Source organism: Neodiprion virginianus, chromosome 4 (assembly GCF_021901495.1).
Source record: "Neodiprion virginianus isolate iyNeoVirg1 chromosome 4, iyNeoVirg1.1, whole genome shotgun sequence".
In the NCBI taxonomy this organism is placed as follows: Eukaryota; Metazoa; Arthropoda; class Insecta; order Hymenoptera; family Diprionidae; genus Neodiprion; species Neodiprion virginianus.
The window spans coordinates 5,613,235-5,636,828 of record NC_060880.1 but is presented as its reverse complement, the minus strand read 5'-3'; the positions used below and the strand labels follow the sequence as shown (position 1 = coordinate 5,636,828).

The following is a 23,594-nucleotide window of genomic DNA, read 5'->3' as shown; positions in this document are numbered from 1 at the left end:
AAATTTCACCGCTTTCATCTTTATTTGTCTTGGGTTATCGATATTTTTACATTCGAAATCCTGCCCGTTCCGATTTTTGGTTTTTCTCATTTTTCAAACCCACTTGTCGACTAAACTACGCACTGTGAGTATATTTTATTTTTTCGGAACTTTGCTCTGTCGTAACTTAAATTTTCGAAACTTTGAGACATCGACTTTCCGAACAGTCGAAACTTTGTCGTTTCGTTGAAGTTTGATTTCTTTACTCCAAGTTTTGCAAGGAAATAATTTTCAAATTAATTTTACTCGAGCGTTTTTCACCCGATTCTGAGGTATTTCGCTAGAAAACTGTTTTTCCGACATTTGTCTACTTCTCTCCTATCCTTTCCTTCAACCTACTTGGATTTGCTAATCGCAGTGATACTCGGGGCGAAAATGCAGTTCAAGTTTTTGTCGGGAGTCGCTGTTATTTCTTCAGAATGCAAAGCACAGTCGTCACAGTTTTCGCACAGCATTGTGCAGTCGTCGAGAGCCTGAAGCGACTCTGTAAACCTCGCTTTGACTTCATTTAATCCCGCCGAACAGTCCGCTTCCAGGCTCAGTATCTTCCGCTTGTAAAAGTCCGAAACACTCGGTGACGTTGCCCGGAAAATGCAGCTCGACTCCACCGAGTCCAGATTCCGATGCAGTTTAAAGCATCTTCCATCATCCTGCAGCTCCTGAGAATCGATCCGTCGATTATTGATCCTTACAAGTATTTTCAAAACTTTTCCCAATTACAACGTGAAATTTTTTCGTTCCCTTTTTGATTCAAGGCCTGATCGAGGAACCGATGCAAAATAAAATTCGGAGGAGGGGTTTAAAAATTGGCCAAAATTGCATAATTTTCAAAACATTACAACTATACGTTTTTTTTTTTTTTTTTTTTTTGCCCGTCAGATTGAAGGTTTTTCTTTTTTATGTTTTACACGAGATCGAGAAACTCGTTGAAGCTGAATGCGGAAATTGAGAAAATTTATTGCAAGTACTGTGAATTTTCGAACTTCTACAGCTGTTCGGAAAACAAAGTCCGAAAGAAAAGAAATAATTGACTCACTTCTGATTGCGAGTGGATTAAATTCGGTGGCTGCAGCTGATATCCAAAATAGTTTCGAATAGCTTGGTAATCGTGGAACTTTGAATACGAAGAGAGATCTGAATGGAGGTATACACGTAATTAGAGTACGAGAAGAACAATTAAAGGGTGATAATTATGCGACAAGTTGAGCGAGTGTTTTCTCAGTTAATCGATAAATTTGAATCAGGATTCGAGAAACAAAATCTGTAATACTGAATTACGTACAAAAGCTTATTTTCAAATTGATACACAGTTGAGGAAAAGATGAAACCAAATTGGAAAAATGGTAAAAACTGACCTTGAACCGGAGGGGGACGAATTTTCGAACGAACGGAAACCACGTGACGAATAGTATTGTCGATTTCCTGTTGGAGATTTTTTCTCTCGTCTTGAAGCGCGCGTCGAAGATTTTTCAAAATTTCGCGGAGGTTAGAAATTCGAGAGGTTAAAACCGCGACGGAATCTTCGTCCGATGATGCAGCCGTCGGGTTTTCGTCGGCAGGCCGCAACATCGCCGAAAAAATTTTTTTCACGGGTTTTCTTCTCCTCAGGTTCTGTGCATTTCGCGCTTTTGAGATTTCTCCGCGAAACGCGTGAAATAGCGTAAAGAGAGAAGAGGAAAGAAAAAAGAAAAAAATGTCAGTATGTATCGGAATTCCGGATGAAGTTGCAGCCGAGTATCTTATCTTCTTTTATTTTATACATATTTTTTTTTCTTTTCACAGGTTTTCCGGTACGTCAAGGTCATGTTTTACTCCTAACCTTACCGACCGAGCAAACTCACCCTTTTCTATCTCTATATGAAATAAACAGACGAACGGAAAGGGTTCAAATTTAAACGGTGTATCGCTCTTTTCTAGCGGAATTCAGAAAAGTTACCGATATTCCGAGAATCGTAAGAAAAATGTGTAATTTTATGACACGCGTTACTATTTTTATATTCCCAATATTTCAGGGGCCAAAAAGTGCACAGCTGAGATAATTTTCACAATTACGGAATTGAGTACCTGAATTCCGTTACAAAAAACCGATGCAACGTCGAAATTTGAACCCTTTCTTATCGTTTGTTTAGTTGATATAGGAAGAAAAAGGACAAGTTTGCTCGGTCGGTAAGGGTAGGAGTACTTCATGACCTTGATGACACGTTTTTTTCTCAATAACGATTGATTGGTAAATTTTAAATTTAAAAAAGAAAAAAAAATTAAAAAATTACATATCCGGTGCAATTCTCCGAAATCTGATAATGGTCCCAGATTTTTATTTTAATTAGTTAGCGAACATTTTTTTTCCATTCTTCGGTCCTGGTTTACTCACTGGACTCAAACTTCAAAATTCAAAACTTTAAATCACATTGTATGAAAAAACGCGTGTGAATCTGAATTTTAAACCGTGAAAATTTTAACTTCAACTGTAATCCGTGTGAAAAAATTTCAAAGTATTTCGAATAAGTCTACGTGCAGCAGACGAAAAAAAACGTTTTTGGTGTCGGAAGTAGAATCTGGTCGGAACTGATGATGTAAGAAACGATTTTCTAATCAACGTTCACAACAAATAGGAATAAAAGATGTGAATATTGATTCAAAAAACGACGAAACTTTCTTCAGCATTCTACAACTAACCGCCTGACATTTAATTCGGATTGATGACGACAAGAGCAGAATGCAAAGAAGTTTCAGCCTGCATCGAGGATCCTGCATAACCGGGATAATATCTCGGTAATAGCCTTCATTACATACACACACCGTGAAAACTTTTTGCATCCATTAACGAGACTTAAGGCTATTCACCGTGAAATTAGACCGCGGTAATCGCGTCAGTATTATAACGTACGATAGGTTTATCACGTTCAAATTGCAGCAATTTGCTTCACGTGTCTTCTTCAGGCCGTGCAGACGAGAAGGGTAAATCAAAATCTTGACGTCGCATGAACATTTATCGTTCGACTCTGTTTTCTGAATGAAATCAAAGTTGAAAAAGAAAAATATTTGAATCATCCGTAGTGTTTTGAAACTTTTTGAATCCTTGATCCTGTTCCAAGAATTTTTCTTTTCACTCTCTTCAAAAATTCGAATTTTGGGATCACTCATTTCTTTTATCTCGCTATTTCTTCTTTTCCTCAAACTTCATTCTCTGAAAGGAATTTCGAAATATGCTGTCGTTGAAAGAATGAGGGAAGAAAAAAAAACCAGAAGTGTAATTAGAATCAAAAAATTTCGGTAATTATTACCGACTCATTGATAAACTAATCATCTGTAGGAACGTGTTGGAAATATTTGAAAAAAGGGCTGCGTTGCGTAAACAGATTTTTGGATCTGACCAACGTAAAAACGAAACAATAGTATGTGTTCAAAAAGGATAATCGAGGTACGAAAGGAAATCAAAGATTCATATTTTAATCTCCCCCGAAATTGCAGTCTGATCGCTACAGTGAATTACGTTTGACGTTCTGTCTAAGCGAGGATATAGTGATGAATGAGATGATTGATGTGCGATGATACGAATTCGCAGCACAAGGTTTAGCGGCTGTCATTCGCAAGCGGAGATTTTACATTTATCAACATTCGTTGCGTGTTGATTGCGTGAAATTTAATTAAAAAATACGGATGTCATTGCAGACGTGAAATGACTGTGCAATAAAATATTAAATCTTTGAATCTCACAAGCAAAAATTATTTTCCATTTAGGATTATTGATCGCAAAATTGATCGACAATCAAACTTGAGAGGTCAAAAAAAATTTCATAAAACTTGAACACGATAGCTGGAAAAAGATTACACCTCAAAAACATGTGAATTATTAGAACCGAAAAAAGGTTGACAATTTTGCTCAAGAATTATATAATTTAAAGTGATATTGACGATTTTACGTAAATGATTATCGGTATCCTCTGATTTTGCAGTTGAAATAAAAAATTCTTTGATTATTATATCACTTCGAAGTTACAAGTATTTGAACTTTGATCCAAAAATTCTACAATTTAAAAATTCTCTCACTAAAGAGCGATTTTGACCAGTTGATCGCAGACTTTTGAATATACCTAATCGACAAAAATCAATGTTCAATCTTTTCGAAGAAACGAAAAAGAATCCTGAAACATTTCGCAGTTTATGAAAAATGTGTGAAAATTATAGAGGGACAGAAATTTATCTTCCAAACTGTTTCTAATATTTCGAAGATAATGAGATAAATTTTTTCAACGAAGATCGTCAAAGTGTTGAAAAATTTGGCAAAACAAATGGTTGAATCAACCGCAAAGTTCGGTTTTTCGAAATGAAATATAAAAAAAAAGATCTTAAGACGATGAGAGTAAAAACTTGAATGCTCAAGAATTTTTCGAGTTTCTTTTGAAAGGTAGAACTTTGAGATGAAGGTAAACGAATGCGCGTGTATATTTGGGTAATCGGTTCGGTAAAAATAATCTCACAAAAGTTGATAAATTTGCGTATCTTTCGAATATTTATTACACGAAAAACTTGCAAAAAAATAAATGATACTAAAACTTGGTTGATTTAGCAGGGAACGTTCCACATTCATAAATGAGTGAAAATATATCCCCCCCCCCCCCCCCCCCCCCAAATCTTGGAAAATCTTCAAGACGATTCAGCGATATTCGAGTCGTTCGTTTCGCCTTAAGACGAGGGGTTTTATCTTCAACCGTCTTATATAACGTGGCGTAGAGCGACTGCTAGCTGGCGTGTATAAAAATATGTAAAGGAATGACGAGCTGAGATACAGAGCCGTAAAACGGCGTGTAGAGATTGCGAATCGATAGTCCATAAGGGTATAAATGCGCTTCGGGATTATCGATACAGCTGTGAAAATGGCCGGCGGTATTTGACGGGCGCATTTCGGTCGGCTTGAAGCGAGGCGTCTCGATATCGATTTCGTATTTGTACCAAGTTTTATCGCCGTCCCCCATCACGTACGTGTCGCCTTCCTAAGACAGACTGGAAATTTCTAACGTAGTTTAACGCGGCGATGGAAAATTCGTTGAAAGAATAAAATACACAGAGTTTTTGAAATTCAAGCCACAGGCTCGACGCCGAAAATTGATGCAAGCCCTCTTTTGGATTCACTCAAGTGTTTTTTTTTTTTTTTTTTTCTTCAACGGGGTATTTCAGTCGCTGATATCGATGCTAGACGGTGAGTACGAATGACGTCTGCGATATCGACACGTGCATCATATTTCAATCGGAATATTAAAGATGTGTAAAGTTTCCATGCAAGCTGTCAGTCGGATTGAGACTCGAAATATCGAATACCTGTTCAGGGAAAAATTATCTGTTTTACAAGTTTCTAAAAGATTGATCTGTGAAAATCGCGGGCATCGTTTTATTGAAAAATTTCATTTTTCCTCAATAAACAGTCGCATTTAAGGACTTTCTGAATCACGGTCTCACTGTTTCTGGCTTTGTACATTTTTTTTTTTCTCATATTTTGACCGTACGGCGTACGCTCTGCGAAGAATATCCTGAAATTATTGCTGAGAGATTATAATGTTCGAAAAGCACATGGTTCAAAATTGCTCCGTAATGAAACCGGTCCAGAAATGTTTTAAGTGAAAAGTAGAAGTGTTGAGAATTTTCTCAAAAATTTGTCAAACCATTCAAACAATGTTTGGAGTTGAACAAAAAATGGAAAAAAAGTCGGTCGATATCGGGGGTGGTCTCGAAATGTTCGAAACAGAAAATACAGTTTTTGAGAATTTTAATAAAGAACCTTTCAATATCGTTTTAAATATTCATAAATAATAGATCAGTTGACTAAAAAAATCGGGAAAAATTCAGGATACTGTTTCAGAATTTGGACGTTTGTAAAAAATTTTTTAAACTCAATAGTTTTCAAGAGAATATATACCGTAATAAATTATCCGATAACGTTTGATACACCGAAAATTTTTTCAAAAGAATGAAAATGTTCACGACATTGAAATTCGACTTTAACTCCTGTTAATTCTCTCTCTCTCTGTCTTCTTTCTCTTCTTTCTTTCTTTCTCTTTCTCGTTTTCTTAGCGAAAGGAAAAAAGAAAAGGTCGTACAACCGTAGGTATAAAAGTGAAAAGACCGGGGCAAATAAATCGTCTCATTTGGTGGCGCAAGGAAGTTCGCGTCACCGAAGAACGGCGATGTTGGAAACGAAAAGAGAAGAGGGTAAACAGCTAATGGGCCGACCTCGGATCTGGAAGGTAGAAAAGTGGCGAGCTACTAACGGTGACCGAGGCTGCAGAGGCATCTTCGATTCGTCGTGGCAAAGTATAGAAGGAGAAGGTTGACGTGGCGAGAAGTGCGGGGAAATAAGCGATATTCAATGGAACGCTCGCCTGGGTTCGAGAAATTTCATCTAGTGAAAGGAAACTCAAGAAACGAGACGCGAGAAAATAAAGTACGCTTGACAAAAATCACCAAAATTCCAGCTACTTAGTGTAAGGAATTTTTTACCGCACAAATAGAAGTAAGAAAAAAAGAAATTTTCGCTTTTTCTTTTATCTTAGAACGATCGGCGAACTTTACGTTGTGATTTTATTTGTTTAATTCATTGTAAAAAACAAACGTCAAATATATTTATAAACAGGTAAACAACATACGGGTTGACCCGCAAATTTTCGACCGTTTAATTACGTATAATTAATCAAGGGGTGAAATTATTACACCATCGAATCAAACTTAACAAACAGAATACACATCTGATAATAATTATGGTTAACGTATCAGCTGGAGAATATTTGTCGCTTGTTACGTGGCAGTTGATGTTCATTCGAGATTAAAATTTTTCCTGCATTCGTACCAGTTTTTAATTATCGCTTCCGTTTACTTATGTCTATTTAAAGAGCTGTTCTTTTTATCATCATTGTTATTTTCTATTTATGTTTATTCGTTTTATAATACGATTATAATTTTCGAAGATTTTTACTCGCCGCCGCAGCGCCCATTTCTCATGCGATATAAAGATGATCTATCGACCCTACTACAGTACAGGTAATATATATATATATATACTTAATGTCTTATACATAGTGATATAAACCGACACGTCTTTGCACGCATCGATGCGAGTAGGTATAATATTTTACAACTAAACAATGCGATAAAACGCTGAATCCAAACAGTCTGCGTACATCTATGATATTTCATTTCACTTCTTAATCGTGCGTTTATCGCACAAGTTTGCAAGAGACTTAAATCAGCTTATTATTACACATACTGCATTTTAATCGCATCAGCTGTTGCGTGTGAAATCGGTGATGTTACGTATTATAATTATAATGATACACAGTAATTTGCGAAAAATTTTCAACGAAGCGTGTACCGTGTAACGCTACTCTAAGCCGCGTATGCGTATCCATATGTAGAGACGAACGTGTGTGTTTGTTTTAATTGACACACATACATATGTATATGCATGAGTACGGATAGTTTCCAAAATCCATACCGCAGAATTTCCAATTTTCCAACATCATACGCTTGGATTGTGAAAACGAGCAGAGCTATTTCGACCATGATGAACGGATATAATATTCGTAACGATTGAACGCTTCGGCAATCGCCGAATGTTTCCGAAAAACGATTTCAACGATCGAGAGGTGAATGGGAGAAGAATTTTAAAACGCAAGCAAAAAAAAAAAAAAATAAATAAATAAAAAATTTGAAATTTGTTTCCTCGTGTTTGATGAAGACGAAGTTAGGAAAATAGATGAGATTGCGAATAATCGACGTCCGTTCATCGGTCAGATTTTGGGGCCTCATGCGGTGCCCGGTTAGGCGTAATTTTTGAACACAACGAACATCACGCATTAAGGATCGACTTACTTGTTGTAGAGAACAATGTCAGGCCGCCATATGTGATCCGAGGGAACGTGCAGCATGTGAACGCCGCCGTATTCCTTCGGCTCCCATCGAAGTTTGTAGTCGTACCATGACTTGAAACAGAAGAGAGTAAGAACACACCTCAGAAAAATCGTATCGCGGTAAAGTTTAACGACAAATGAGTAAAAGCAAATATATACACACCCGTGTTGATTTTATGCTGAATCATTTTCACGAGACATTTTTCCCTCATATTCTATATTGATCAACTGATTGAAGTACCTACGTTTATGACGAATTCCACGCGACCTCGACCAACGGCTGACCTTTGCCATTTTCGATTTTGTTTAAAAAAATTTCTGCATTGTTACAACTCTGAATCAGTAGCCTGAATTTTTCCAGATTTTTTAGTCGACTTCTCAATTATTTATAAATATTTAAAACGATCTTGAAAGAACCTTCTTTCAAATTCTCAAAAAATTCTGAGACGCTGTATTTTTTTGTTTTGAATATTTCGAGACGAGACCCATAGTGGGTCGAATTTTTTCCATTTTTTTTTTCATAGCACACTGAATTTTTTTGTTCAACTTAAAACATCGTTTGAACGGTCTGAAAATTGGCGCGAAAACTCTCAAGACTTCTACTTTTCATTTAAAACATTTCTAAACTGGTTCCATTATGGACCGATTTCGATCCATTTTTTTTTTTTTGGAGCATTCAACTTTTTTTATCAACTTCATAATGAAACCGGTTTAGATATGTTCCAAGTGAAAAACAGAAATTTTGAGAAGTTTCTGGATATTTTCAAACCGCTTAAACGATGTTTCAGTTGGTCAAAAAGTTTAATGGTGCGAAGAAATATTTAAAAAATCGGTCCATTATGGGTCCAGTCTTGAAATGTTTGGAAAAGAATACGCAGTTTTTCAGAATTTTTTGAGACTTTTCAAAAAGGTTCTTCTCAAAATCAATCAGTATTTATAAATAATTAACCGATTGAATTAAAAATCTGGCAAAACTCAGGGTACTGTTTCAAAGCTGGGACAATTGCAGAAAAACAATTCAACATAATCAGCAATGGTGAGGGTCAGACGTTGGTTGGGTTCGCGTAGGAATTCCCCTTAGGTATACATAAATTTCCATAAGCTAAGAAATGCGGCGTAGCATGATTAGGCTTATGGTTGTAGCTTGAATAGCTATTATTGAACAGTGTATCAACATATTGAGGAAAAAGTATTCATATCGGTCATAGTATTCCAAGTAACTGATCAATGAGGAAAATATCTGACCCATCGTAGCAGCAGTCCTTTGGTATTACGATTATATTTTTAAAACCCTCATTCAAAAATCAACCAGATTTATCACTGTTTGTTAATTTCGCAAAAAGAAAAGCGTTGGAATAGTATTGGAGAAAGTGTCTGTTGGTGATTTTGACATATCTTGACGCGTTTCGTAACCAGTTGCACTCGGTTAGTCACACGCATCAATTCAAAAACGACCGTGAATTGTGGAATCTGAAATTTTGAAGACGCGAAACCGATTACGCTGTACAAGATGAAAATTCTTCGTTTCCAACCAGATTCGACTCCTTGTTATTCATTGCGCGGTAAACTGCAGTTCCTTTAACGAAGTGCAAACAAGTGCGTACGATGATTTTCAATCAATCGTGTTTGTCAGTTACAGTTTAGCCAGTGTATTACGATACTCGGAATTGATAAGATGTATGCCAAAGTTCAACAATGTCATCGTCTCTCAAGCCTTAAATACCAAGAGTGGTATACGTGTAGGCAGTACTTCTGCCGTTAACCCGAGTAGTGGAATGATCGCGAGTCGAAATGCCAACGTCAAGTGCCATTCTGCCGCTCCATTTGCTTTGTCAGCTAATTGCTTCGAATTCGAACTCTGGCGTTTTCAACATCGGTAAGACTGAAACTGCGCCTTTTCACTCACACGCGTAAATTATGTGTTCGCTTTTTCTATTGGCAGCTTCGGCTGGAAGTCAGACGTCGGTTCAGATCGCCAAGCGATTGTCAGCCAATCTTCCGCAGGGCTAGGTTCCTGATCCTGACATCGGCTTCGCGTTCTAAATTCACGATGAAAAAGTGACGTGGCAGCGGGCGAGACGGCGATGCATCGGCGAAGGTGCCGATTTGGTGTCGATTAATTCCGCAGCGAAATCCGAGCGCGTTTCCAACCAGAGAATATTGAGAGATCGCCATTTGCACATTGGAGTTTTGCGTAAGCCTGATAAAAAACAATGGATCAATGTTCGAACAGGTAATGTCCTTGGACCTGGTTCCCTTTCCCTGTGTCATAACTGTGATTCATTAATTCAATTTCTTTCCGGCGATTCAGGGATGATCCAGCAGACTTTACCCTGGGCGCCAAACGAACCGTTGGGTGAATCGGACTGCGCGTCAATGTTAGCAGATAGTAACAGACTGGGGAATTGGAATAGCGATATTCGGAGGACTTACATGTGTGAGATCCCAATCAACGAGTGATCTCGCGAAGTGTAGAATTCGGCGCCCGCAGCCAAAAGCATGTCCGATTTTCGAAGACGCAAACCAACGCCTCGACGATGCTTGAAAATGATGCTGCGGTGAGGACTCGTTGGAGTTCTTCATTTTCGTCATCGTGTATTCAAAAGATGTACAACGAATCTTTCTGTGTATCGAATAAACTGTAACATTCTATCAAATTCCAAGAGTATCCTTCAGTAATGTATAGGTCAGACATTCAACCTTAGGATGGTTAGCCGATGAATCACCTTTGGTTGTGTACAATTCCGTCAATCAGTTTCCCGAATGAATCATTTACGACGTTGAGGACCCCTGCGTTACATGTAACTCGAAATACCTTGCTATCCAACAACTGTGCCACTCGCTTCGACTCGTTCAGCAAAATCGACTCGTCCTTGAACGGTCGTTTTCAGGCAGTGGAACAGGTTTCATGGGTCCATAATCACCTTCACGTTGCTCTTGCAGAAATATTACTGTGTAATGATTTGATTTTCTAAACGCTCCTCTTCCGCGTGACGTGTATTGTACACGTAAGTACATCGAAGCACCTGACTCCCGGATTTTCAACTTTTATAACACGAGTTCCCATACCGCACAAGGCTCTGAAAGTGGGCGAAAATTTCTCCTCGCGAATTGTAGACGTGGCGGTTCGGGATGTCCAGTCGTAGACCAGCCTTCATCACTCAAATCCGAGAAGGATTCGATGCCATGATCCATCTCCACCGTGATTTTGCTCAATTTCTACATCAAAATGCGTTACATACCAGCATCATGGCAGCCATGCAGTCTGCGAAATCGAAAACGCGGATGGCGAGGTTGCAGGGCATGTGGCAGTAAAGGACAGGCTCGAACCCATCGATCATTCGGTTTCGTAATTTGGATACCAGTTCTACGACGATGCCGGCTTCCGCCGGTTCGAGAATGATAGAATATCATAATCGGATGAAAAATGCCAGAGTCGAGGGGTCACTCACTGGGCAAAAAATGGCGTACACTAATTACCTACAATTACACAGATCACAAATTTATGAAAGTGATTACAGGGCTTACAGACTTATAACAAAGATCACAGAGATTACAGATATTACCTGAGATTAGATGGAGACTTGAAAAAGATATCAGAGAATAAATGAGATTACACTAACCTCTGTACACCAGATTACACCAGTGGTTACCCCTCGACCACATTCTAGTCATTTTGAACGATCCGACTCTCAAATTATTTTTCAAATTGTTGACGTCTTTGTTTGTGCGTTATTCAAATTTGTTGAGCGTGATTTCTTTGACGTAATACAGGAATGCTGTTCCACTGGTGTTCGCTATTACTGGAGAAATTAAATATGACATTGTCGTATATTCTTCAAACGGTTTTGTCTCCTTGCTTAAGACTTTTGATGGAAAGACGTTACGGCCGATTCATCCTTAAGGCAATTAGCGTTTCACTGCTCCTCCTGTCTCTTAACGTCGACGAGTTTCTTCGATGAAATATAAACGGCAATGAAGTTATTGTTTTGGTATCACAATACGCACTTACGCTCAGGTATACATTATTCACCATCGCTACATACTCTTGACGCAGTTTCTGAACTTTAGTGAATTATTCATCCGGTGTTATAGATGTAATGTATACAAAGTTGGCAGTATTACCCCGATGCCGACGTGTTCTCCTGAACAACTGCACACATCATGAATTCATTCCAAGCGAAAACGCGACCTTTATACATTTGAATCCGTAGCGAGCATCTAAAGGTGGGTGTATGATATATTTACGTATTGCGGCTGAAATTGAAATCCTTTCTACGCGATATCATACTTGAATCTTGACGTTGTACCAGCTTACGGATACAGTAATGAACCAAATCGTGACATTGATAAGCGATCAAGACTTGTCGATAATCCGAACGAATATTAACTGATGACCGAACGCCCGGAGTTCCGTCAAACTCGCTATTCGAACTACGAAAATAATTGAACGAAGGAAACGGTAGGAGCCGGGAAAACAAGGAAAAGGGGAAAGGGGAAACTGGGGTGTTCGAGGATTCGACTGACGCGACGTTGAGGGATGAAACGTCGTTCCAAGACGTGCCTGGTATCCATCCTTCACCTCTCACTTCCCGGGAATGGTTCATCTTCGGGATTATACCGGAAGTGGAAAAAGGGAGAGAAGAACGGCTGTCATTTTTGGACTCGGTCCAGATGAGAAAGGGGAGAAGATAGAAGAAGCCGCGACCACGCCCAAATTAATTAAATCCATTATCATTCCCGGCGTCCTGGGAGAGGAGATCGAAAGTGAGAATTGGTAAGGCTTAGGGTTAATTTAAGACTCACAATTACGGCATGCATCGAGAATCTGACAATTGTTTTTGACAATTGAAATTCGAACATCGAAAATGAGGTCCAATCATCTCGTCGAGTGATGAATTTTACTCACCTGTTCCACCCAGAGATTCGTCGTCATGATCTGGTTCTTCAGATTCTGAAACACACGAATTTTTCAAATTTTGATCAGTCGGATAATTAGTTAATTTTTTTAGTTTTTAATTACCACCTGAGAAACACAAGATTTTAACTACCTGATTATCGGTAAAAGAGAAAAATGGCTGATTTAAGCTAGACAGACTCTGTGATTAATTTAACGTTACAACATTTCTCTGAAAAGACAATTAGGTTCGGTTGCTTGAATGTTCTTTTACTATTTTGAAAATATTATAGGTTGGAGAAAAAGGAATGTGAAGAAGTATAGACGCATATGATTGCAAATTCATCGAATAAAGTTTGCCGAATCGACCGATCGAATCTTCGTTGTGTTATTCTTACCAAACAATTTTAACTTGTAGGAAACTCGTTTTTCACAATTTTTTTGTTATAATAATAATCCATCAAAAGAAGATCTTGCGAGGACTTACTGAAACTGAATCTTGTGGAATCTTTTCTTATCAAGACTCTTGGAATGATTCGTTTGCATAAATTTACATTCCACGAATAGAAATAAATCATTGGTGAAACTTTGAAAAACAGCGCGGCCACAACCGTCAAGACTCGATGAAAGAGAAATCGAATTTCCTACCATGGCCAGATTACCTAAAATGAATAATCGAAGCTAGGTGATCGCAACAAAAAAAAATTCTAGTCACGGTTACCGTGCAGTCCAGAAGCATTTCCATGTTACTACTAGAGCCGAAAAATCTAGTTCCAGATACAAAATGGAAATGAGTTTTTTAGAATTGACCAAAAAAATGTAGGATGTGTTCTTCCTCTCGTTTTGTTTTTCTTCTTCAATGTCATTCATACAGTATTTTATTGCCTTTGTTGCGATCGATAAATTGATGTTAAGGTTCTGTCAACCTGAATAAAATGCAAAACTAAACAAACAAACTCAGCGTTGCAATTTCCATAAAATTTATTAATCGATAACCTGCGGGTATAACGATTACACTGAATAGTTACTTGTGTCAAATTTCCTCCTAATTCCAACAATATTGAAGCCATTGCTGTAACAATGTGACTAGAATCCTCCAGTAATTATAGTAAACAAAATTATTCCTAGCAGGGAAAAAATATTATTGGCAGTTAAAATTGTTGGGGTTGAATTTTGGTTTGTCCAAAGCGTTTCCGAAGGGTTCGAAAACCCTGAACTCACCCTCGGTTCCGCGCGTAATTCAAGCCATATTACCGACCGTTACCAGCAATTACCAGGCATTAACACCACCGGTAATCACTTTGATGACGCGAAATGTTTACCGAGCAACAAGGCGGCTGCGTCGCGTACGCGTTATAATTACGCCTCCCACCCCTTGCCGCAAGTGTTTTCACTCTCCCACTAACAATTTTTCAACACTTTCATCCCTGCCTTCGACGTCAGTTCTCCAAGGTTTTACACATCCGTACACCCGGTAGAATTTTTAATAATTTAAAACTCTTTGAAGATTAAATACAAATTCCAGCTAAGATCGCTAAAGGAGACAGATATTACACATCGGGCCCGATTATGACCATGATTTGGGCCTGGCCAGAAACGTAACGTGTCATTTTGGAACGCCCTAATCAGATTCAGGGCTGGGTTTTAGACAACGTGGCTGACCCTGATTAGAACTGGATCAGGGCCTCAGCAGGCGTTTGTCTGAGCAAGTTCACGGTTTACTACTTAATTGGACTCAGGCAACGGTTGTTCAAGTTTATTGATTTTGGGAATACCAAAATAGTAGATAGCCACACTATATTACAAGTCACAGAATAATTTTATCACGAGAACGCCACGAACTACCATGACGCCTGGTGGCTGCTCGCGGTACTTGCAAGGTGTCAGGTTTGGTCAGGTCCAGATCAGGCACGTCTAACAATAAGTAGAGCAGGTACTCAGGTACTCAGACATGCCTGATAAAACCTAACCAGGGCTACGTCAGGCGCGCTTCAATAAGAGATGTCTGATTGCAACCTGATCAGGGCGTCGTCAAATTTCTACCCGGGTGAATGTAAAACTAATAATTAAATAGATAAAAATTGAAAAAAATCGAAATCGTTAACTGATTACAAATAAACAACAAAGTAAGAACCGCGAAAAAAAATAAACAAACAAATAAAAATCCAATGCCATCGGCTTTTTTTCTTCCACTCAATTTGATTACCGTGGAAGCGGTGAAAAAAGGCGAAGATGTGTTATCCGGACGATTTTCGAAGGCTCGTTCGACGGTTGGGAAATTGGAGCCTGCGAGGCACTTTACGCGTGGCGTGTCTGACGGGGCGGGGGGGGTGAATTTTGTGGCTGAAAATTAATCCTCGAAAAATTGCGGAGGCATTACGGTGCGCGCAGTATCAAGGCAATTGTCGGTAGATCGAAGGGTGAATGTTTTTTTTTTATTATTTTTTTATTTGGGTAAAAGAGACACTCGCGAAACGCTGCGCGTGATATCGTATATTGCAAAAAAACATTGTTAACTGCGATCAATTGCTGTACACTGACTAAATCCGGCCCAACGGGAATTTCGGAACGAGTTATTCGTGCTTGTTTATGACGCGCAATTCTGGGACTCGCCAACTCTGGTAATCCATAACGATCGACTCTCTGACATCTCGACATGACTGATTACTCGGTCGGTAAGGAGATTCGGTCGTTTAGGGAATATTTTTTCAAACGATGTTTACGGAAAACGGGTTGAAAGTATGGAAAATAATAGAATTATTGTTTTATTCCGTGTATCTAGGTGTGTTTAATTATTGTTATACGTAGACTGAATTCAATATTTATGAATGTATTCAAGTCTCTATTCTCGATTCATCGATTCAATTACGAAGATCGCTCAAAGTGTTAAAATAAACGTATCGACGATACTCTTAGACAATTAACTTTCACTATCTAATTTTCAATATAGAAACGCTAGATGCAGTCAATCTTAGAATGCGACTTTTACAATATAAATATGGATTGCTGTAACAGTACAGAAGAAATTTTGGTACAAAAGAAAAACTTTCGATAAGTGCAATTCATGCAAGACCTCAAGAATTTTATTCAAGAAAGGAATATCAAGGATCACAACAAGTTTACGACAAATGAAGTACTTACGGAAAAAAAAAAAAAAAAATTTCTTGTTTTCTGCAAAAATATGCTTCGTTGCACTTTTTTCGCTGGAAGTAAGACCAAGTTGTTTTTACCTCCTTTCCAAACTTTTAAACATCGTTTTGACTCTCATTACATTTCAGGCATTTTATTATCGTCGCATCGTAATTACTCTGTAATATTTCAGCGTCAACATAACGAATGACAAACTTTTTATAGGCTAACTGATTTCATACAAATCACAATATGCAAATCGCTGCGGTAAATTGTACCGTACATTTTTTATAAAGTACCGTTCGCAAGGTGGATGATAAATGCACTCGATATCCTGTAACAATAAAAATTTCTCTAAAGCGGTAAAAAGTTGAAAACCGACGTCAAAACAGCCGCGAGTTATTTATATATTACCCTGCACGTGACGTTTCATGACCTGGAAAAAAGTTTCCAGGTTCAAATTCAAGAAACTTTTTGTAGCCGCCGCACGGAGTGACTAAATGCAATAATTCCTAGTAAATACGGGAGTCCCGCATTTCTCACCCCCTCCCAATCCCATATATTCTCCACTCCCCCCCCCCCCCCCCCCTTAAATTTTCCCTTCCTTCTCAACCCTCGCAAGTCTGTCGAGGGAATTTTCTAAAGTTTCTTCGCTCGAGAGTTTTCAATCGCGGTCTAAACGCGGTTCAAACTCATCCCTTCTCTACCCCACCACCACCACCACAACCACCAAATCCAACTAATAAACCTTCAATTCCTCCACTTGCCGCTTGAACAACTTTCACCTGCACAGGCAAAGTGTATACATGGATTTTAGTTTCTGAGATAGCAATTCCATTCCCGTTACCAGGTACTTGAACAATTTTTCTTTCTTTATTTATTTATTTATTTATTTATTTTTTTTCACAGTCCTTAACCGGATTTTTGTTTTCCGTTTTCCAGAGAGCTCAATAATTTTCACTCGATAATCTCAGATAGACTATTCATCCCATGTTTTTTTTTTTATCAATTGAAAAAGTCTTCCGTAATTTGTTGAAACTTTGAAACTCGAAATTTCAAAATTCTATTTCCCGAATGAATTGACAAATATTTTTTTTACACACGTCCTAATAGCTTCGAGTATTAAATCGGTTCTCTCTGCGTAATAGTTTGATTATAAAGCATCAATCCATTTGGATCTGCAAATGTATTATACAGAGTTTGGTTTATTAGTGTAAGTAAATAATTTGCAAGCGAGAACGGACACGTATAACAGCCTAATCCTAGCTGATTATGGTTCGCACAAGCCTGATGAATCGTTTGAATCACAAGTCGATAATGCGAACGTTGACGCGATTATGTATACCTCGAATAGAAATGCATTATGCATATACAATCGCGGCTAGAGTTCGCGATCCTGACGTTCCTCCTGAAACTAGTCCTTCGAAAACGCGGGATATGCGTGCGTATATATATATATATATATATACAAAAGTGGAAGAAAAAAAAAACCAACAAAGCAAATGTAATATTAATAATTGTCAGCAATTACTACGGGCAGCAAGTGCACGCGTTTGAGTCCAGCGGTTTGCTAACCAAACTTGTCGAAGAGTGATCTCTTAGGAAGCGAAGTAATGAGAGTTTATGTGTTCCAGTTTTATGAAAATAAGAATAAGCGCTGGCGATTGTAAAGTGATGAACTTATTGACCACCTTTCAACTGCAATAATGGAAGAAATTGTCTTTTGACTGGAAAAAAACGGTCGACTTCAAGTGTGGAAAAAAAGCAGTGAAGTGACTGCCCGGATAGAAGATAGAAGAACCAAAAACACGAATATCGAGTGTAAAAATATGAAGAGTCATAAAAGAGTGTGTTCCGTAGGAAGAGTAAAAACATAAATATATGTATATCAGCACATATATACACATACATAAACAAATAACATTTGCTAGCTCACGAAAGTCTTCTTTCAAAAAAGAAGACTCTTGTTGTAGCAACTGAAGTTTCAGTTATCGCGAAACCTTTGTATCGTACGCACGGAGTCCCGGAGCAAAAAACACATAAACCCATATAAAATCGAATACACCTTCTTAAAGCAATTGCCTTTGGCAAACGAATTATACGATCGAGCGCTGTCTCTCAACTAAATCATACGATCGAGCTTGTCTCTCACAATATAACGCGACGGGCTGACGAGCCCGTCCGTAGGAGTCGAGCATTTTCTCCTCCTGACTTTCTTCGTGGAGTCGAGCGGTCTCCTCCAAATTCTCACACTTAATCATTCACACATTATTAAATATTCATACCTCCTCAAATTTAATTGATTTCATCTAACTTTTGTTCTTGTGTTGAAATATAAATAAATTTGGGTTTTTTATGCCTTACGGCTTTTTCCCAACTAAATTCCTTGGTTCAAGTTATTTTCATAGAATAAGTGTCTTCGTAAGTTTCCTCGTTCATGAATAAACATTTTGGTGCCTCCTGTGAGGTATGAATTCAACAAAAACACAAACATAACATAAAACATTATTGAAGTGTGAATGCAAGAGAATTTGTGGCAGTACATCCTGTGAAGCTCGGTCAGCATTTCCCATTGGATTATAATTCTGCTTTATCAACGTTTTGGACTACATCATCACGATACAACAGCCACCCAGTCTCCACCAGCAGCATTCACCACGGATAACGTCGATCAAAAAAGATAAGTGAACACAATTGGATACTCCTTGTGATAACAAGTTTGAAGATTATCGTTACGCACTTCATACCTCGTTGAAAGAATACGTTCATTTTTTCCTGGTTACATTTTTACCAGTTTCATTTAATTTGATTGTAATATTATATTTTCCTTGATAAAAAATGAGTCGAGACGCGAAAAAGGTTGCCCTTATCGTTCAAAAAGGCAAAGGCCTTAACGAACAATTGAATATATTGACCAACGGGCTCGAACAAGCGGAGATTGATTACGTAAATGCAAAACTTCGCTTAGAAAGAATTACTGTTTTATTTCACGCGTATGAAGAACACCATGACGAACTCGCTATTCTCGATGCCGATAACGTACAAATACAAGAGATTGACAGTCTCAGAGATAAATATTACCGGGTCGCGAGCCGAATTCAAACGATGCAAGTAGCTAACGCCGAAAATAATTTTACCGCGCCTATCGGAAATTCAACGTTCATAGAGAGACAGAGATTGTTGAAATTGCCAGCGGCCGAAATTCCGAAATTCGATGGAAATCACGACAAGTGGCTATCGTTCAAGAATACTTTTAAGTCTATGGTAGATTCGCGTACTGACATAGATAACGTCATAAAGTTCACTTACTTGAGAAACGCGTTACAAGGAGAAGCTCTCAACAAATTATCAATCTACGATCTTAGCGCGGAACATTACGAGAACGCGTGGAAACTTTTGACCGATTCTTATGACCGCAAACGTGTGCTCGTATCCAAGCATCTCGATGCCATATTAAACATTTCGACTATTGACAACGCCACTTCGACTAATTTGTCAAAGTTAATTGACGACATGAGACAACACATGAGCATGTTACAATCTTTGCAAGTAGAGCCAGACGAGAGAGTCATCATCAGAATATTAGAAAGGGCATTGCCAGTGCATATTCATAGAAAATGGGAAGAGTCTTTGAGCCTGGACGAGCTACCGGAATTAAACAAATTTTATCAGTTCATTAATGAGACGATATTTAGACTTCGCACCTTTGAACGAGATGAGTCGCGGCGGGGAGGAAGTATCGCTATAAAACGCGGCGGACATCAAATTTCGAGCGGAAACAAATATCGACGACACGAGTCGGGCGTTCGCGCTTTCATCACGGGTACCTCAGACTCTTGCCCCAAATGCAAAGAATCTCACCCGTTGTTCAAGTGTCCAATTTTCGAAAAATTACCGATCAATCTAAGATGGAACGTAATTAAAACAGCAAGACTTTGCCGCAATTGTCTTCGCGCTCATCCCGGGCGTTGTACCGCCACCCATTGCAAGCGATGTAACGTTTATCACCATACGCTCTTACACGGAGAATCTGCGACGAAATTGGGGCAGTTGTCCTACCAGAAAAAAGATCAAGACACGAATAATCCTCAAAAACATGCATGACTAGCCAACATTGCTTTGAGTACTGCTGCACACACTTTTCAACCACAATTGATAATGAGTGCGATTGTTCGTGTAAGAAACGCGAACGGGACATTTATTCAAGCAAGAGTGTTACTCGATACATGCGCAACAGCACATTTTGTCACAACAAAACTCGCGCGGTCATTAAATTTACCTATACGCAAATGTGCGATATCCATCAGTGCGATCGACGAGATGGAAACGAAATCAAACGGGTGTATTGATATTAGCTTCCGATCGTTGCACAGCGATTATCAAAAATCGTTGAATTTTCTAATGATTCCGAAAATCGCAGATTTCTCACCGAACAAAATCTTTCCGCGAAAACACTTCAACATTCCCCCTGATTTACCACTAGCCGATCCGCAATTCAATATACCCCGTCCAATAGATATGTTGATAGGTTCGGGTGCTACAATATCATTGTTGTCTATCGGTCAGATTAATTTATCCCAAGGAAATTTCGACCTTTACGCCCAAAAGACTTTGCTTGGCTGGGCAATCGTGGGAGGAAATAATTCTCAAGATGCAAAGAATCGTGTGACGTGCAATTATAGCGAGTTAACGTCACAAATGAACAAGTTCTGGGTAATCGAAGAACCTTATACGAAAAACACAAAAGATTCCCAAGAATCGTTGTGTGAGTTACATTATAGGAAAAATACAACGCGCAATACGGCTGGACGATACATAGTGCGCTTGCCATTCCGAGAAGAGAATATCGAACTAGGCAATTCTCGATCTTTAGCTTTGCGTCGTTTTTATTGTCTCGAACGTCGATTCAAAACGGATTCAAATCTTTTTGCGGAATATAGCAAAGTAATGCAAGAATATATAACTCTTGGGCATATGTCAGTAATAGAAAATGAAATTGAAGAAGGATATTATATGCCTCATCATCCTGTGATTAAAGAATCAAGTTCAACGACAAAACTACGGGTAGTGTATAACGCGTCCGCGAAAACTAAAAGGGGCATTTCTTTAAATGACGCGTTGATGGTCGGCCCGACCATACAGAATAAATTGTTTGAGCATATACTCCGATTTCGCATGTACGAGTACGTGCTCACAGCTGATATCGCTAAGATGTACCGACAAGTTCTCGTTGACGCTCGCGATAGAAAATACCAGCGTATTTTCTGGTACCACGACAATAAAATAAAAGCGTATGAGCTGAACACTGTGACGTTTGGTGTTGCGTCCGCACCGTATTTAGCTATTCGGACAATTCAACAGCTCGCGGATGATGAAGGAGCGGCTTTTCCCCTGGCGCAGAAGGTACTAAAACGCGACTTTTACGTCGACGATTTTCTTACGGGAGGGAATTCTATCGAAGAAGTGTTACAAGTACGTGATCAAGTCATCGAGTTGTTGAAACGCGGCGGATTTATTATACGTCAGTGGGCGTCAAATCATACACACGCTCTCGACAACATTAATGAGAAAATTTTAGGAGTTGATTGCGCGGTGGAGCAAAATACCGTGTTGAGAACGTTGGGAGTAACTTGGAACTCGCAACGTGACACTTTTGTCTACAGTGCAAAGCCCATTGATTTAACAACAAAAATTACGAAACGGATCATTTTATCGGAAATCGCTAAAATTTTCGACCCTCTCGGTTTGTTAGGCCCAATAATCTTAACTGCAAAATCCATCATGCAAAAATGTTGGAACGCGAAAATCGATTGGGACGAATCAGTCACACAGGACTTGTTTACTATTTGGTCCTCTTTCGCGAGCCAAATGAATCTCATACGCGATGTATCCGTAGAACGACGGCTTTTAATCAAAGATCCAACGCGAATTGAGCTTCATGGTTTTTGTGACGCTAGTAAGATAGGTTATGGAGCATGCTTATATATGCGTTCTACGAATCAAAATAACGAAACGATCGTACGACTAGCTTGCGCAAAATCTCGTGTATCTCCCTTAAAGGGAAATGAAGATGGGACTACTATTCCTCGGTTGGAACTTTGCGGCGCTCTAACTCTTTCGCGACTTTTCATTGAAGCTCGGTCGACCTTCGAATTTCATCTCGATAAAATCATTTTTTGGTCAGATTCGACGACCGTATTACAATGGCTTCAAAAATCTCCACAGACCTTGAAAGTTTTCGAAAGAAATCGTGTTTCCGAAATTCAATCTCTTCAAGATCAGGTCGAGTGGAGACACGTGCGTACAAAGGATAACCCAGCGGATGCACTTTCGCGAGGACAACTTCCTGCTGAATTTCTAAAAAACACGACGTGGTTCAAGGGACCATCGTGGCTTTCAAAACCAAAAAATCAATGGCCAGAGAACTTAGAAATTGTGATTTCAAGGTCAAAAGACACCTGTTGCTTAGTCGAATTGCCCAACGAACTGTTCAAACTTTTTTCGTCGTATGAAACAATGTTACATGTGTTAGCATTTTGTCTTCGTGTACGTCGAAACAATACATATGTTCAAAAAAATATCTGCGTGCAAGAAAAAATCGAATTAGAGCGCCGAATTCTGCAAATTATTCAACAAGAACAATTTCAAGACGAAATAAAATATATAAAAAAGACCGGTAGCGCGAAAGGCTCACGACTCTCTTCTCTCAATCCGTTTCTAGACGAGTATGGATTACTTCGTGTAGGTGGACGCTTACGACATGCTGAAGTAACGGACGATTATCGGTGCCCTATTCTGTTGCCCCCTAAGCATCATGTAACCGATTTAATTATCAAAAAGATTCACCATGAGAACTTTCACGCCGGAATTCAAGGTACCTTGAGCGCGATACGTCATCGGTTTTGGATAACAGACGGGAAAAATCAAGTTCGAAAGATTGTACGACGATGCGTGCGCTGCATTCGACATAGACCGAGTTTACTCCATGCTCGAATGGGAGATCTTCCGGAGTCGCGTGTCAAGGCTACGGGAGCTTTTACCCATGTAGGGGTCGATTTCTTCGGTCCCATTTACATAAAAGAAAAGAAACTTCGAAATCGCAATCGGGTAAAAGCGTACGGGTGCATTTTCATATGTATGTCAATTAAAGCCATTCATATTGAAATAACGAGTGACTTGACAACAGATGGCTTTTTAGGCGCGTTTAAACGTTTTATCGGACGAAGGGGAATACCTCAACACGTTTATTCCGACAACGGTACAAATTTCGTCTGTGCAAATAACAAATTACGCGAATTGTACGCTCTTTTAAACTCAGAAGATTTCAAGAAGAATCTGAATACATTTGCCATCCGAAAAAATATAATTTGGCACTTTTCCCCTCCTTTATCTCCTCATTTTGGGGGTATTTGGGAAGCAGCCGTCAAGTCTTTCAAACACCATTTCTACCGAACAATAGGCAACCAATTATTGACTTTTGAAGTATTCAACACTTTGACAATCGAAATAGAGGCCATATTGAATTCGCGACCTATCTGCTCTATTTCTACAGACCCAAACGATCCCCTTGCACTTTCGCCGGCTCATTTTTTGATTGGTCGTCCTATGACTATGTTAGTCGAAGATGA

At 38.9% G+C, this 23,594-nt stretch overlaps 1 protein-coding gene across 6 annotated transcripts in view; it reads right to left on the bottom strand.

Annotated features, from left to right (window-relative positions):
- Positions 1-23,594, bottom strand: part of LOC124302338 (acetylcholine receptor subunit alpha-like) — a 141,070-nt gene that overhangs the window by 73,300 nt on the left and 44,176 nt on the right. For 4 of the 6 annotated variants that reach the window (XM_046758443.1, XM_046758445.1, XM_046758444.1 and 1 more), the window contains exons 2-3: positions 12,850-12,894; positions 7,903-8,012 (exon numbers count right to left, since the gene is read on the bottom strand). In XM_046758443.1, the coding sequence (XP_046614399.1) occupies positions 7,903-8,012; positions 12,850-12,894 (155 nt within the window). Of the gene's footprint in view, positions 1-7,902; positions 8,015-12,849; positions 12,895-23,594 lie in introns of those variants that run through there. The other 2 variants (XM_046758448.1, XM_046758447.1) reach the window with 2 other exon arrangements.